Source organism: Crocodylus siamensis, chromosome 8 (assembly GCF_052110815.1).
Source record: "Crocodylus siamensis isolate JL-2025a chromosome 8, ASM5211081v1, whole genome shotgun sequence".
In the NCBI taxonomy this organism is placed as follows: domain Eukaryota; kingdom Metazoa; phylum Chordata; order Crocodylia; family Crocodylidae; genus Crocodylus; species Crocodylus siamensis.
The window spans coordinates 50894085-50907863 of NC_143402.1; the positions used below are offsets into that span (position 1 = coordinate 50894085).

Sequence of the window (13779 nt, forward strand, 5' to 3'; positions counted from 1 at the left end):
ATTTTGTTCCCTTTAGACCGTAGAACCCGTGGATCAGTTGCTTCGGAATGTGGATCCTGCCAAAGACAGAGAACTGTGGGTAAAAGAACACAAGACTGGAGATATCAGACCAGTGGATATGGAAATATAGACTGATTTGATTAGTGTTGTTTAACGGGTCTGCTGGTATAGCCAGATTATTGGATTCTCTAAAGTGTCAGAAGAGATACAAGAGTGGAAAAGGGTTGTTCCCCTACCAGTTACCTTGTATTTATGCCCATAGGGACCATCTTTGTTACATTTGACCATTAAATCAGTTCTCATTGTAGGGAGCCTTAATCAAGCATTCCAGGGTTAAGAAGCCAGAGATATCAATACATTCTATCAAACGCTGCCATCTGTCAGTGTTACGCTACTTTCACAAGAAATTGAGGACTCTTTTCTGGCACTGAGAGGGCTCTGTTCTCTGGTGATTTTGTGCTACGCCCATTGCATGACTTTTTTATGTAGTATGTTAGAACAGCCATGCAACAAGCCACTACCAAATAAGCAGACTAATGATTCACACATAATGCAGGAGGCATAGAGGTCCTGAACAAAGAATCCCAGCTCTGCCACTGACTGGCTGCATAGCTTTGGGTGTGTTACTTATTTTTTCTGGCTCCCCCCTTTTATAAAGAGCAGCTCTTAATACTTACCTACCTCACAGGAGTGTTGTGAGGATATACCAGCTTTATATACTACATTTTGTTACAAGTTCCTTGCTACTCCAAGAACTCTGAATGCAGTGAGATGGTGGGACCACTGAAAAAAGTGACGGAGTAAGGCCATCCCATTCAGGCCCTTCCTTTTTATACTCCCTCTCAGGGTTCCATTATCATCAGCATTTCTATTATAGGCTAATAGAAAATGAGGCTGAAAGGAATGTCTTGCAACATCTAGTTACTAGGAAGGACTTGGTTGTGCTATAGCTACCTCATTAGCTGTCTGAGTGGCCTCACTGACAGAAAGAATATCTGCCATTGAACAAATTAGATCTTCAAGTCCACTCCTGCCTATGCAGGATGATTTCCTAGAATATCTGTTTTCAAAGAATTTTTTAGTACTCTTGTCAGTCATATAGATGCAAATTTCAATTGACCTAGGTTTTATTTCCTCCACATAACTTACCGTTTGGAGGCTTTGGAATACTCACTCCCCCCATTTGGTGTTTACACACCTTAGACATCCACAGACAATTAACAGGTCTTCATTGTTCGAGGTAATGTCACTGATCTATATCTTTTAAAGACCAGTTTTCAGAGGCATCAAATATTTACAATTTCCACTGACTTCAAATGTAGTTGAAGCCCCAGCACTTCAGAAAAATCAATCACTTAACCGTTCTTCATAAATATAGTTCCATGTTCAGTTTTATCTGTCCTCTCTGAGTTCCGTGTGTCAGAACTAGATACAGCTACTCCTCACTTAACATCATAGTTATGTTGTTGAAAAATGCGACTGAGTGAAACGATGTTAAGCGAATCCAGTTGCATCACAGTAGTCACCTACTAGCAGGTGGCGGCCAAACAATGTTATAACCCAACATTGCATGACTTTAAATGAGTATTTTCTCTAACAGATCAACAACGTAATAATGAAACAACGTTAATGAGAATGCCGTTAAGTGAGGAGTACCTGTACAAAGCTTGCCAATTCCTTTGATACATATAGCTCTTCAATGTAATTTTTGAATAGCAGGGCTTTTTTTCCCCCTCTCATTTTAGGCACAAAGGACTGAAAGGGGCCTGTTCAGTGCACCCCAGTCAGAAACCCCCGAACTCAGCTGTGACCATTGCCAAAATCTGACAGAGAAAAGTTGAAACAACAAGCCAGTAGCATTCATGAAGGGTGTGGGGGGGTATTCTTTCTTGGCCCCGCTGGTGACCAGGAAAAGCCTTGAAGTATAGGATTGCCAGACACCTACCACACTACAAGAGAGTAACCTATATACTCCAAAAGAGGGATTACTTGTACATAATTCCATACATCATACACAGACCTCTTTATCAACAGTGTATGTGTACCATCACAGCATCACTTCTGGAAGCTCACCTAGTTCCAAATTAAAATGATTCAGGTTCTTTGTACCCACCACTTGGCATGGAAGATCATTTAAAAACTCTACACCTTGGTGGTCTGAAATCTTTTTTTTTTTTTAAATTTCCAATCTAAATTTATCCGCAGCCAGTTTGTAGCCATTTGATCTTGTGCTAGTGTCGTTTTTCAACCTAAAAATCTTTTCTCCCTCCCTATTATTCACCAGATAAAAGTTCTGGTAATGGGTAATCGTATCATATTATTTGTCTTGTTAAGCTTTGCAGTTTACATGTTCACTTTGCCCAAGGCTGCAAGAAATCTTAGTTTTCACTCTTCACTTCCCTGGCATTTAAACACTGCAGTCTTTTATTGCTACCACTATTTTGTTTTTTAAATCCAGGATTCTTAATGTGCTGTATCAGGGTGGCTAAGAATTATGGTCAAGATTTTACAAATAGGGAAACTTTCAGAAACTTTTAGGAGAGCTTCTAAAATCATTGAATTCCAAGTGCTGCTGCAATGATTGTTTTCCCAGCTTATTACAAACATGTCAGTTCTCCACTCACTATCACCTCCACACCACTATTTTTTTCAAAGGAGAATGCCTCCATAAAAAACTAGTGTCATCATGCTGTCCCCCCTCAAAATGTCTCCCTATAAGTTGCCTTTTCCTGATGCCTACAAATAGCTTGACAGTGCCCAGGCAAATGGTATGTTGTGATTGTCACTTTTCACTAAAGATTTGATTCATCCGAGTTGTAAGCTGTTGAAATCTAAGGCCATTGTTTTGTTCAGTGTGTATGCACTATTTAGTATAGTGGTACTTTAAACTCTGCCACTGCTGTTCAGATGGCAAGCAGCCTACAGATAGGCCACTGAAATGTTGGAGCACAGGCAGACTAGAACCAAGTTATACAGATTCCACTTTCACTTTAAGTGTTATATCATTTCGAGTTAATACACTTTTCCTGTTCTTCCCCATTTAACACTCCCAGTACTATAATTTGCTTGGGTTCATTATTATATGGGGGCATTGGTATTGCAATGCTTCTTTCTGATATGTTTCCCAGTACTGTGGGTGACAGCCCTGTAAAATATAGAATGTGTAGTGACATTTTTAAAATTCCAATTTCCAAGAGCACGTTAGGCACATGGAGCCTAAATCTCTTTGAAAGTCAGTTCTGTCTATCTGCACAATATTGGCTTTTTTCTAGGCTTCTGATATCATCTCAGTTTTTCAAGATTTGTCACAGATTAGAAACAAGATTCTGGAGAGCTCCTTGTCCAGGTCTTTCAGGACTTCTGGGTACAGATTATCAGTCCTGTAGGATTTGTATAACATTCTTTAGTTCTCACCATCATTTCTCTGTGTTATGTGAAATTGCAAGACATAATGTCCAACTTCAGTTTAAAAAACAGAACAGAACTATTAATTGAACACTCTGCTGTTTCTGCATCATTATTTACTATTTTATAATTACAACTTATTAATGGAACCTACTATACTGGAAGTAAACTAATTAAAAATATTTTTCTTATCCCTGTTGACCATAGGCTTTTCAGTGAATCCTGTAGTCTTCCATAGTAATTACCTGTATTTCTTAACTTGTAAAACATTTATATTAATTCCTGTCAACTTTCTCCATTATCTTTTTCCTTTTCAATGCATTAATTTTTTTAAAATTATTTTTCGCATCTTTTTGGAGCGTGTTTTTAGCTTAGATAGTCCTGTCTTATGACTACACAGAATTATGAGTTTGAGAATAACTAGTAAGTTATTCTTAACTCTTAATTTTAATTCATATTTTCCAATTTGTACTGGAGTACTGTGTCCAGCTTTGGGCTCCACAATTCAAAAAGGATATGGAGAAGCTTGAGAGAGTCCAGAGAAGAGCCACACGCATGATCGGAGGTCAGGAAAACAGACCTTACGACAACAGGCTGAGAGCCATGGGGCTCTTTAGCCTGGAAAAGCGCAGGCTCAGGGGTGAGCTGGTGGCCACCTATAAGTTTATCAGGAGTGACCACCAGGATCTGGGGGAACGTTAGTTCATGAGAGCACCCCAAGGGATGACGAGGTCAAATGGTTATAAACTCCTCCAAGACAGTTTCAGGCTGGACATAAGGAAGAATTTATTTACAGTCTGAGTCCCCAAGGTCTGGAATAGCCTGGCATCGGAGGTGGTTCAAGCACCTACTCTGAATGCCTTCAAGAGAAATTTGGATGCTTATCTTGCTGGGATCCTATGACCCCAGCTGACTTCCTGCCCCTGGGGCAGGGGGCAGGACTCGATGATCTTCCAAGGTCCCTTCCAGCCCTAATGTCTATGAAATCTATGAAATTTAATTTTTTCTTAATTTTACATTGCAGATATTGACCCTTTTAAAATTCTGAGAGAGAGAGAGAGAGAGTGTGTGTGTGTGCGCGCGCGTGCATGTTTGTGCATGCACACACACAATGTACAAGAGGTAAGGATTTTTGGTGGTATCTTCTGTTGGACCAACAGTATAGCTGGGAGAGATGTCCAGCAAGCTTTTGGGCATCCAGGGCCCTTCCTCAGGTGATCTGAAAACTCATCCAACCATTCCCTCAACTATATAGTTGATCTAATAAAAGATATCACTAAAAATCCTTGCCTCAGATGTTTTCTGGAGCATCAAAGCTGCAGCACTTCAACTCAAACATTGTACACATTTGTACACACACACACACAAGCTGTGGCACCTAGGTACCTAACAGATGAAACAAGATCTGGCCACTTGTGTCCACCTGGCTGTTACTCTCATGTGTTCTGTAGCCATTCTCCTCAGACCGATTGTCCTCTGGTTCGCATTAAGTATATTCCCCTTTATTTCTGCCACGTTTTTCAATCTCATTCACTGTTACTCTGCTCACCCCCCTCAACCTTTCATTTCTCCTCAGTTTGGCACAGCCCGTTCATCTTTAGTTCCATTAGCAAGTTCCATTTTTCCAAGTCCTTTCTCTGTCTACCACAGGAAACAAAACACTTTGCTGGTCATGCAGAGTGAGACTTTATCAGTTTTCATACCGAGTACAAATGTTATGGGTGTAATTATGTTTCCCTTTGCACTGGAAAAGTTTTGTTTTGTTGCAAGTGATGGTGCCTCCTTTCTTCCAGGGCAGCATTCATGAACTGAGGCACTTCCTCTGGCTTATATTCTTCCTACTGGCCCTCACATACCTCCAAATGTACCTCCCATTGTTAGCTGCCCAGGAGGCCAGAAACAGCACTGAAAAATGCCTGCTCTGTGCTGTGCTGTTTAGAGTACTGTGCTAGAAGTCAGAGAAACGCAGGTGTGCATATCTCTAGATATGCTGGGGCACAGAACCCAATTCTTCTGCTTTCTGTGCAAGTGCCCTCTAGCCCTTCAGCTTTTGAGACTAAAGTACTGGAGGGGCCCTCCCTTTCCTTCTCTGGAGTCTAACAGCCTTTAACCATGGGTTTTTGACCACCTATATTTTCACAGCATAGACACTGGGATGTATTCATAACAGGTGTGTATATGTAGTTGCATACATGCCCAGCCAGTATGTGCACATTTACACATTCACGTTCTCAGGAAAATAGAATTGTTACCTCAGCATAGGTGGCATTTTTGAAACTTCGGTGGATAAAAACCTTCCACGGATACACGGAAAGGGAAATAGAATTCAACCATATTTGTATTCCACGCTCGGCTGCTTTGCATTCTTAGATAGCCCTCTATTTGTGCATCTTACCCTAGGCAAAGCCTTTTCTTTTTTGAGGCCTCTTTGTGAGCTTTTTCCCCTTTTTTCTTATAATTTTAATTACCTCCAGAACCCACCCATTAGCCACTTATTTATTGTTCCTTCTTCAGCTGCATGTGTTGAACTGTGGTTTTAAAAAAACAGCCAGATCTGCACCTCCAACTGGCTGGCAAAATCCCAGGTGTTCTCATATATGATGAGCATCCAAACAAGATCTATTTAGGGTGTCTAACCCACTCCAAAGTACTCTTCTCCATAGTCAACTTTTGTTTGCAGCCATTCTGTTTATGACTTTCTGCAGGCCTTCAGGTATCTCTCCTTCAGGAATGTCATTCAACGCTTGCTGGTGACAGCCTGAGATCTTTAGAGGCTGCATTTACAAGTTTCTTGGGTTAATCTTAAAAAGTAATTACAACAGGTACAACCTGGAATAATCATCTGCAGAATTAGCTGTGTTCTGTTTATGGAGTAATTTTCCTTTATACAGACCTGACTGAGAGCAGCTCTGGGGTAGCCATAGATCTCTTGCTGCTAAGTAGCAATGTACAATGAATGCTGACAGCAAAGCAATTTTATATTTCAGTATATTCCAGTATATAAAAAGGGAAGAGATAAGTAAGGAACCAGATAACCTAAACAAAAAACAGTTAAGAGGAGGCACAAGGGAAACCTTAACCATTAGGGCAATCATGTACTTACTAACACAAGAAGCATTGGGAATAAGCAGGAAAAATTGGAATTCCCAGTAAAACCATACATTTTATGTAGCTAGAATAATAGAGAGATTATGGAACAGTTCAAATGACTGGTGTCTTGTTATGGATGGATTTAACTTGTTAAGGAAGGGCAAATGAGGAAAAAGGTGATGTGGCTCTTTTATAAAAAGGATGTACACCTGTTCTGAGTGTGGTATGAACTGGTTGACAGTAGAAGTGTTTTGAAATGGCCGTATTCGATTCAGATCTGGCCCAAATCAGAGAGAGTGATTCAGTTCATTTATTCAGATCACTGTCCCATTTCGATTCTACTGAATCCGAATCGGTGATCAGCCTCGGGGGGACCCCGGGTGCACACCCAGACCTAGGGGGCATCAGTCACTGGGGTAGGGGAGGGGGGTCCCCAGTGGACCCAGAAGTGCTTCTCGTCCACTTCCGGGTCTGCTGCCAAGTGTGCTGAGGACCTCCCTGTGCTCTCATGGGACGCTCCACCTGCCCCACCATCTCAGCATACATGAGCTGCCTGGTACCTTGAGGTATGTAGAAAAAACATTTAAAGCTGTGTCTATGTCCGAATCATTGAATCTCTCCAAATCGATTCAGCGGGATTAAAGGGTCTCCTGATTTATTCCAATTCAGAGATTTGGCTGCCAAATTGGGCCAGATCTCTGCTGAATCGAATCAGTGATCGAAGTTTTGCACCACCGTTGTAAACGGTTCTTATGAAAGCCTGTGGGGCCTGGTAAGAGGGGAAAACAGGAAAGAGGGTGTAATTGTTAGCGTCTGCTACCAAATTAAGGAGGAAGTGGTGGATGAAGCTGTTTTCAAACAACTTTCCAAATGACTGATCTGGTTTCACTGGGGACTTCAATTACTGTAATATCTGCTGGGAAGATAATGCGTCACAGCAGCATACAGGTAGTCCATGAAGGTTTTGGAGTTCCTGGAGGATAAACTTCTGATTCAGGTTATAGTGATGCCAAATTGGGGAGGTGGGGTGGGAGCTCTGACTTGCTCTCAAACAGGAAGGAATAGGTCAAGAATATGAAGGTTAAAGACAACTTGGGTGACAATGAAATGCTAGAGTTCAAGATCCTAAGGAAAGGAAATTAAGGAAGGAGAGCAGCAGAATAAAGACAGTCTGGACTTCTGAAAGCAGACTTGAACAAAATCAGGGAACTTTCAGGGAGAATCTCTGGGAGGAAAGTCTAAGGGGAAAAATGTCCAGGAGAGTTGTTTGTACCTTAAGGGGGCCGTATTAAGAACAGGCCATCCCAGTGCAAAGAAAGTACATGTAGTGCAGTAAGAGACTGGCTTGGCTATACAGTGAATTCTTCTTTGAGTTGAATTCAATTATTGGAGGGGGCGGGGGGGTCTTAAATTCAGAGTCATTTTAGATTCAAGTAAATATGGTACTTAGAGAAGCTGAGTGTGTTCAAGCCCAGAGGGTCAGGCCAAGCAGGATATACTTTAGAGTACTCAAGTAATTGACTGAAGTAATTTCAGAGCTTGAAAACTCATGGAGGTTGGGCAAGGTTCCAGATACCTGAAAAAAGCCAATATAGTACCCATCTTTAAGAAAAGGAGCCAAGGAATTACCAGCTGGTCTCTATACCAGATTGTGAAGGAGGACATCAAGAAATCCATTTCTAAGCATCTTGTTCCAAGATGAGAACAAGATAATCAGGAACTGATTTGATAATCAGGGTACTGTGTCTAGTTTGGAGGACTGTATTTCAAGGAAAATGTGCACAAATTAGCCCATCTAACAGAAAACACCAAAAAATTATTAGAGGTCTTGGAATCGTGACTTCAGAGGAAATGATGAAAAAACTGGGAATATTCTGAACAAGAGAAGGGTGAAGAGGGATTTGATCATAGTCTTCAAATACATAAAGTGTGGGTATACAAAGGATGGTGACAGACATTTCTCTGTGGCTACAGGGATGTAAGGAGCAAGAGTATTAAAATGCCAGCAAGATAAATTTAGGTTGGATATTAGGAAGAATTTTCTAATGTCAGTGTAGTTAAACATTGAAACAGGCTACCTAGAGAGGTTGTGGAATCTCCATCCATAGAACTTTTAAGAATATGTTAGACAAATGTTCGTCTAAAGTGGTTTATATTGGGATGAGCCTTCCTGGGACAGGGAGTTAAACCAGATGACTTCCTGTGGTCCCTTCAAGCTCCACTTTGATGATTCTGAGAAATGAGCTTTTTCCCCATGGCCGCTTTGTTTCACATGGCTGTCCCTCATTATTTTCTTTCTGCATGTTGAAGACATTACCGTATACAAGCTTGCTTGTCTGTTCTCTGGCAGAATGACCATAAACATAAACAGCATCTTGTAAAGCACCAAGAGTAAACATCTGGCTTGTGGAGCAATATGAGTACAGTGGGTTGTTCCTTTCAAGACACTAATATTCTGCACTAGGTGAATCTGCATAGTCTTCTTCTAAAGGATCAAGAAGTCCTGGGTCCATCAGCCTCTTAGAACAAATCCTGTAATGTGTCCAAACATGTGCTCCACAAGATCAACATTTTCAGAAGAATTTATTATGAACACACAATTTTAAAATATTATGGTGCTTTCTTGAATTTCATGTTTGTGAGGAGTGCATACACTGACCACTTTTCATATATAAAATGTAATTGCATATGCTCAGTGGTCAGTCTAATAAACCTGCTGCAGATTAAGTATTATCTGGGCTCCTCTGGCTCTTGGCTCCCATTTGAGGGTTCATCCAAAAGGTGACCGTGCTATGATAGCCCAGAGCAAGGTTGGAAGTTAGTAGGGATGCAAGAGGCACCTGTTTACAATGTAAGAGCTGTTATTTTTAGTTACCCACGTGTAGTCTGGTTTGTCGCAGTTTGAGAGTCTTCATGAAATGAATTTCTGAATGAAGCACTGCTAATTCAGGCTAAATTCAATCAAAACCGAAGTGATGCTGGTAAGATCAAGCTACCCAAGACAACATCCCCACTTTTTACTGAAACTTTGCAGCACCACAATGATATGAAACCTTTGTGCCATGGGTGACTGGTGCCTCTTGAATTGGGGAGGACACAGGCCCCCCTTACACCAGTCAGTGACCGGGGAGGGGTCCCCCGGCTGCGATCCCACTGACAGGTTGGGGGGCACTGGTGCCCCCCACAACCGATCTCACTCACCAAAAAGTGGCCACGCCACTTCTGGAACTCCCACAGCCACTTCCAGAAGCAGCTCAGCCGCTTTTGCTGGTGGCCCTGCTCCCCAGCTGGTGCTCACAGGGGGGGCACTGGTGCTCCCAACTACCCCACTTCCTGTACCAGCTAAACAGGGAGCATGGCCTAAGTGGGGGTGCACTGGCGTTCTCAGGGGGCACATGTCGCCACTGCTTTGTGCCCAGATTTGTTTTTCACAGAATATCTAGATAGCATCAGTATCTAAAATCCCTGTATTTCATCTCAAGCTTATCAGGGCTCTTCATACCTTCCTCCTGGATGAACTATGACCACAATGGCCCATTCATTTGTCATTTCCTTGTTGGTTTACTGGAACTCACTGTGAATACAATATCCAGGTTCCTGTGTTCACAGTGTGTAGCTGGCCTGTCATACCTTTGGGAAAGAAAATAGACAAACACAGTCTTTCCCAAAGGAAGGGTGATGCAAAAGGTTCAAAACATAGGAATGTACAAATCACAATGGCAATCAACAGCACCCCCCTACTTCACGCAGTGGTACCAGTTCCCCTAGTGCTAAATGCCCCTGGCAAGGGGAATTAGTAGCAAATGGTAGCAAGGAGAAGCGGCAACAAGGGGAAGTGGCAGTGGCAGATGAAGGAGGGGAGCACAAGAGTGCCTGACTAGTTCTGGGTGCCGCACTTCAAGAAGGACGTGGAGAACCTGGAGAGGGTCCAGAGGAGGCCACTTGTACAGTTGAGGGCCTCCGTGGCCGGCCCTATGAGAAAAGGCTGAGGGACCTGAATCTCTTCAGTCTCCGCAAGAGGAGACTGAGGGGGAATCATGTGGCTGCCTATAACCTTAGCAGGGGCCAGCAGCAGGGACTCGGGGAAAGTCTGTTCACCAGGGCCTCCCTTGGAGTCACCAGGAACAATGGCCACAAGCTGAGGGAGGATAGGTTTAGGTTAGATATTAGGAAGAACTACTTCACGGTAAGGGTGGCCAGAGCCTGGACTAGGTGGTGCTCTCACCTTCCCTGGAAATCTTCAAGAGGAGACTGGACAGGCACCTGGCTGGGGTCTTATGACCCCTCCCACCTCCAGTGTCATTCCTGCCCTTGGCAGGGAGTCGGACTCAATGTTCTGTCTAGGTCCCTTCTGACTCATTGATTCTATGACTTCTATGACCTTACTATGGTGGGATGGGGTATAAACCCACAAAGTTTGGAAAATGCTGCGTTAAAGTAATTGTGGGGCAAGTGCTTGCTTATTGTCTCAGTTCCTTTTCTCCGTGGCTTCTGAACCAGCACAGAAAAACCAGTAAGCTGTATTTGACAAAGGATTTACATGTGCATTCAGAATGAAAACAAACACATTGGACAATACAACCTGTTTAATTTTTCCCATCAGATCTAAACCTTGCACACACCAAACTCAAGCTCCATATCCAGATGTCTCTATAACTCTGCTGCATATTTAATACAAAAAATCCTTTCCCCAGTTTTCCTTGGGACTTCAACTGCAGTAATTAATGGTTACCTGGTATTCATTTAGCAGTACTGTGACTCTTTGTAGACTCAGGAGGCCAATACATGACAGCACCTAGCTTATGCCCCAAAACTTCCCTGGTTCTTGGGAATGCACTGATGTTTTGAACCAAAGCAGCAGGTCTAAGAGTCATGGTGACATGTACAGAACTGTAACCTAAACATTCTCCAGGACTCTGAAGTTCATGCCCACTGTTTATGAGATAATTAGGATGTAATATTCTCCATTTTCATGTGTGCCAGTCATGTGAAGATGCTTAGGAGATTTTGTCCCTCCTGCTGTCTTATTCCGTATTAATTATCTCATATTTTATAGTAGATCTTCTTCATATATATATATTCTTCACATGTGGTCTCCACTTCTGAATGCTTATCTTCCTAGTTTTTATTTTAGGTGGATATTTGCGGCTGAGCTATATTAGTTTAAGCCTTTTGTTCTTAATTTGGAATGTTTAGGTATCAGCAGCACACAATAATTTCACTAATGATCAAATCAAAGTTTCATGCTTTTCTGGGAGAAACAAGTACTTAAAGTTTTCTGTGTTTGGAATTGCAGTGACTTCTTATATTGTACATATTCAGTTATTTCTTCCTAGTCAGTTTATCTAAGGAACCAATACTTAGCATAGATTGATTTAATTTCTAATCATGTGCAGTCCACAAAACTGTGCCTAGCCAAATATCTGATTCTAATATTTGCACATTACTGAAGTCTTTTTGGAACCTTTTAAATTACATTTCAGGTCTATAGCACAAGAGTTATATAAGATATAGAAACAGATTTGATACAGAGATGTTCAAATTTAAATTCCTTCAACTTATATTAAGTTGAAATATTTTAGCTATAGAATAAAAGGACATCTCAGTGGAAATGCAGAGCAACCAGCCTGCCAAGCTGTTATGTCCAGATTCCCTGAGCTGCCAGTAAGTACTACTGTTAAGAGTAAAATCAATTTTTCATTGCTGCCAGCTTCACAAGTAACTGAATAATGGTTTGAATCTCAACTGCAAGTCTATAAACAGTAATTCCCTCAAAGTCCAGCTGATATTGTTCTTTAAACAATATCTGCTCAGCCATCCAGGCTAACTCCATAGCTCTACCTTATAAGATTCTAAAACTCAGGGAAGTCCATGTATATATGCCTGCAAGATTCTCAGCTCTCCTTGTTCCCATACTTTCAGTGCAGACCACAGTGTATCTGTGTCCCAAGGAAATATGTTTTTATTCTGCTGATTATTACTGTCAAGCATGGATACTGGAAATTATGTTAACTGAGACTGAAGATGGAAGAAAATTTAGCCCTTAGAGACTCTGTTCAGGGATGCTTCCTCACGTAATTTCCCAAAAAAGGTGCCTTTAGGGCATCCTGTTAAAATAGCAAATTCTAAATACTAGTCTTTCTAAATAAAATTATTTTTATACTAAAGCATATGCTACCTTCTAACATCCTCTTAATTAATGATCCTCTCTGAGGGTGTTACTACATAACAGTGATTCTGAATGCGATCCTAGATCTATGTTGCATGACAGTTGTTTGGCTTGGGGATGTTTGTCCTGAAGCCTGTAGTTCCTTGGTGCGCTGAATAGGATGGCTGAGTTTTTTTGAAGTTGTGAAAGGAACATGGATGCCCAGTTCCCATTCCATAGGTCCTCTGAGAGAAGACAGCCACGGAGAGAGCAGGTGGCAATATCAGAGAAATAAGATCTCATTCTTTCTAGCTTGATTCTTTGTTCCAATAGCCCTGACACCAGTGAGCCATATTATAAATCAGAGTTTTCTAAGAAAATGAAATTGCCTATTTGGTCATTTGCATGTAATTTTACTAAGTCATTTCTAAATTTTTAGATTCGTCTTTTGGCAGTAACAGTGACTATTAGTGTGTTTAATCCAAATTTTATATATTTCTACAAATTTTGATTGAATGGACCCTTAAGCAGTTGATGTAATGTAAACCTCTGTCTGAATAACAGAATCTTTGATCATCTCATAAATATGTTTTTTGTCCCATAAAAACATTGAATGGAATAATTATGATTGAAGAATTTAATGCCAAAAAGGTTTAAGGGGCAGATTTTCAGCTGGTGTAAATTGTCATTTTTCCACTAGTAGAGCTCTGCTGATTCATGTCAGCTGTGGATTTGGTCATTCAATGTTGAAGACATTTGCTTTGGATAATGTTTTGTCTTGCTATAAATTTTTGCTTTATGGTTAAGTTTTGTTTTTCTTGTTACTCCATTGTATATGCGACTCAATATTTCATCTCAGACCCTGTAAAATAAACTGTACAGAGACAGTCTGACTAAGAAATTTATCTAATTGTTGTTTTATGTCAAAGCAGCAATACTTCTCATCACACTGTCAGAAAATTATAACTTCAGGGCAAAATGTCCCCTTGCTGCAGCACTGACATGATGCATTTCAGTTTTACAGTCTGTTTGTGTGAGAAGGGCCGAATAACTGTAATGGTCATTAGGGTTTGCAGATTTGCTTCAGAGATGATAAAGTGGCACTGTAGTGGGAACAGTTCCAACCAGCTTCATCT

The 13779-nt window shown here is 41.2% G+C and overlaps 1 protein-coding gene across 6 annotated transcripts in view; it reads left to right on the top strand.

Annotated features, from left to right (window-relative positions):
• The window catches only part of GAS7 (growth arrest specific 7), a 278186-nt gene extending 264642 nt beyond the window's left edge, over positions 1 to 13544 (top strand). For all 6 annotated transcript variants that reach the window (XM_090059485.1, XM_090059486.1, XM_090059487.1 and 3 more), the window contains one exon: positions 17 to 13544. In XM_090059485.1, the coding sequence (XP_089915611.1) occupies positions 17 to 130 (114 nt within the window). In that variant the 3' untranslated portion in view covers positions 131 to 13544. The remainder of the gene's footprint in view (positions 1 to 16) is intronic.
• Positions 13545 to 13779: the final 235 nt, after the last annotated feature.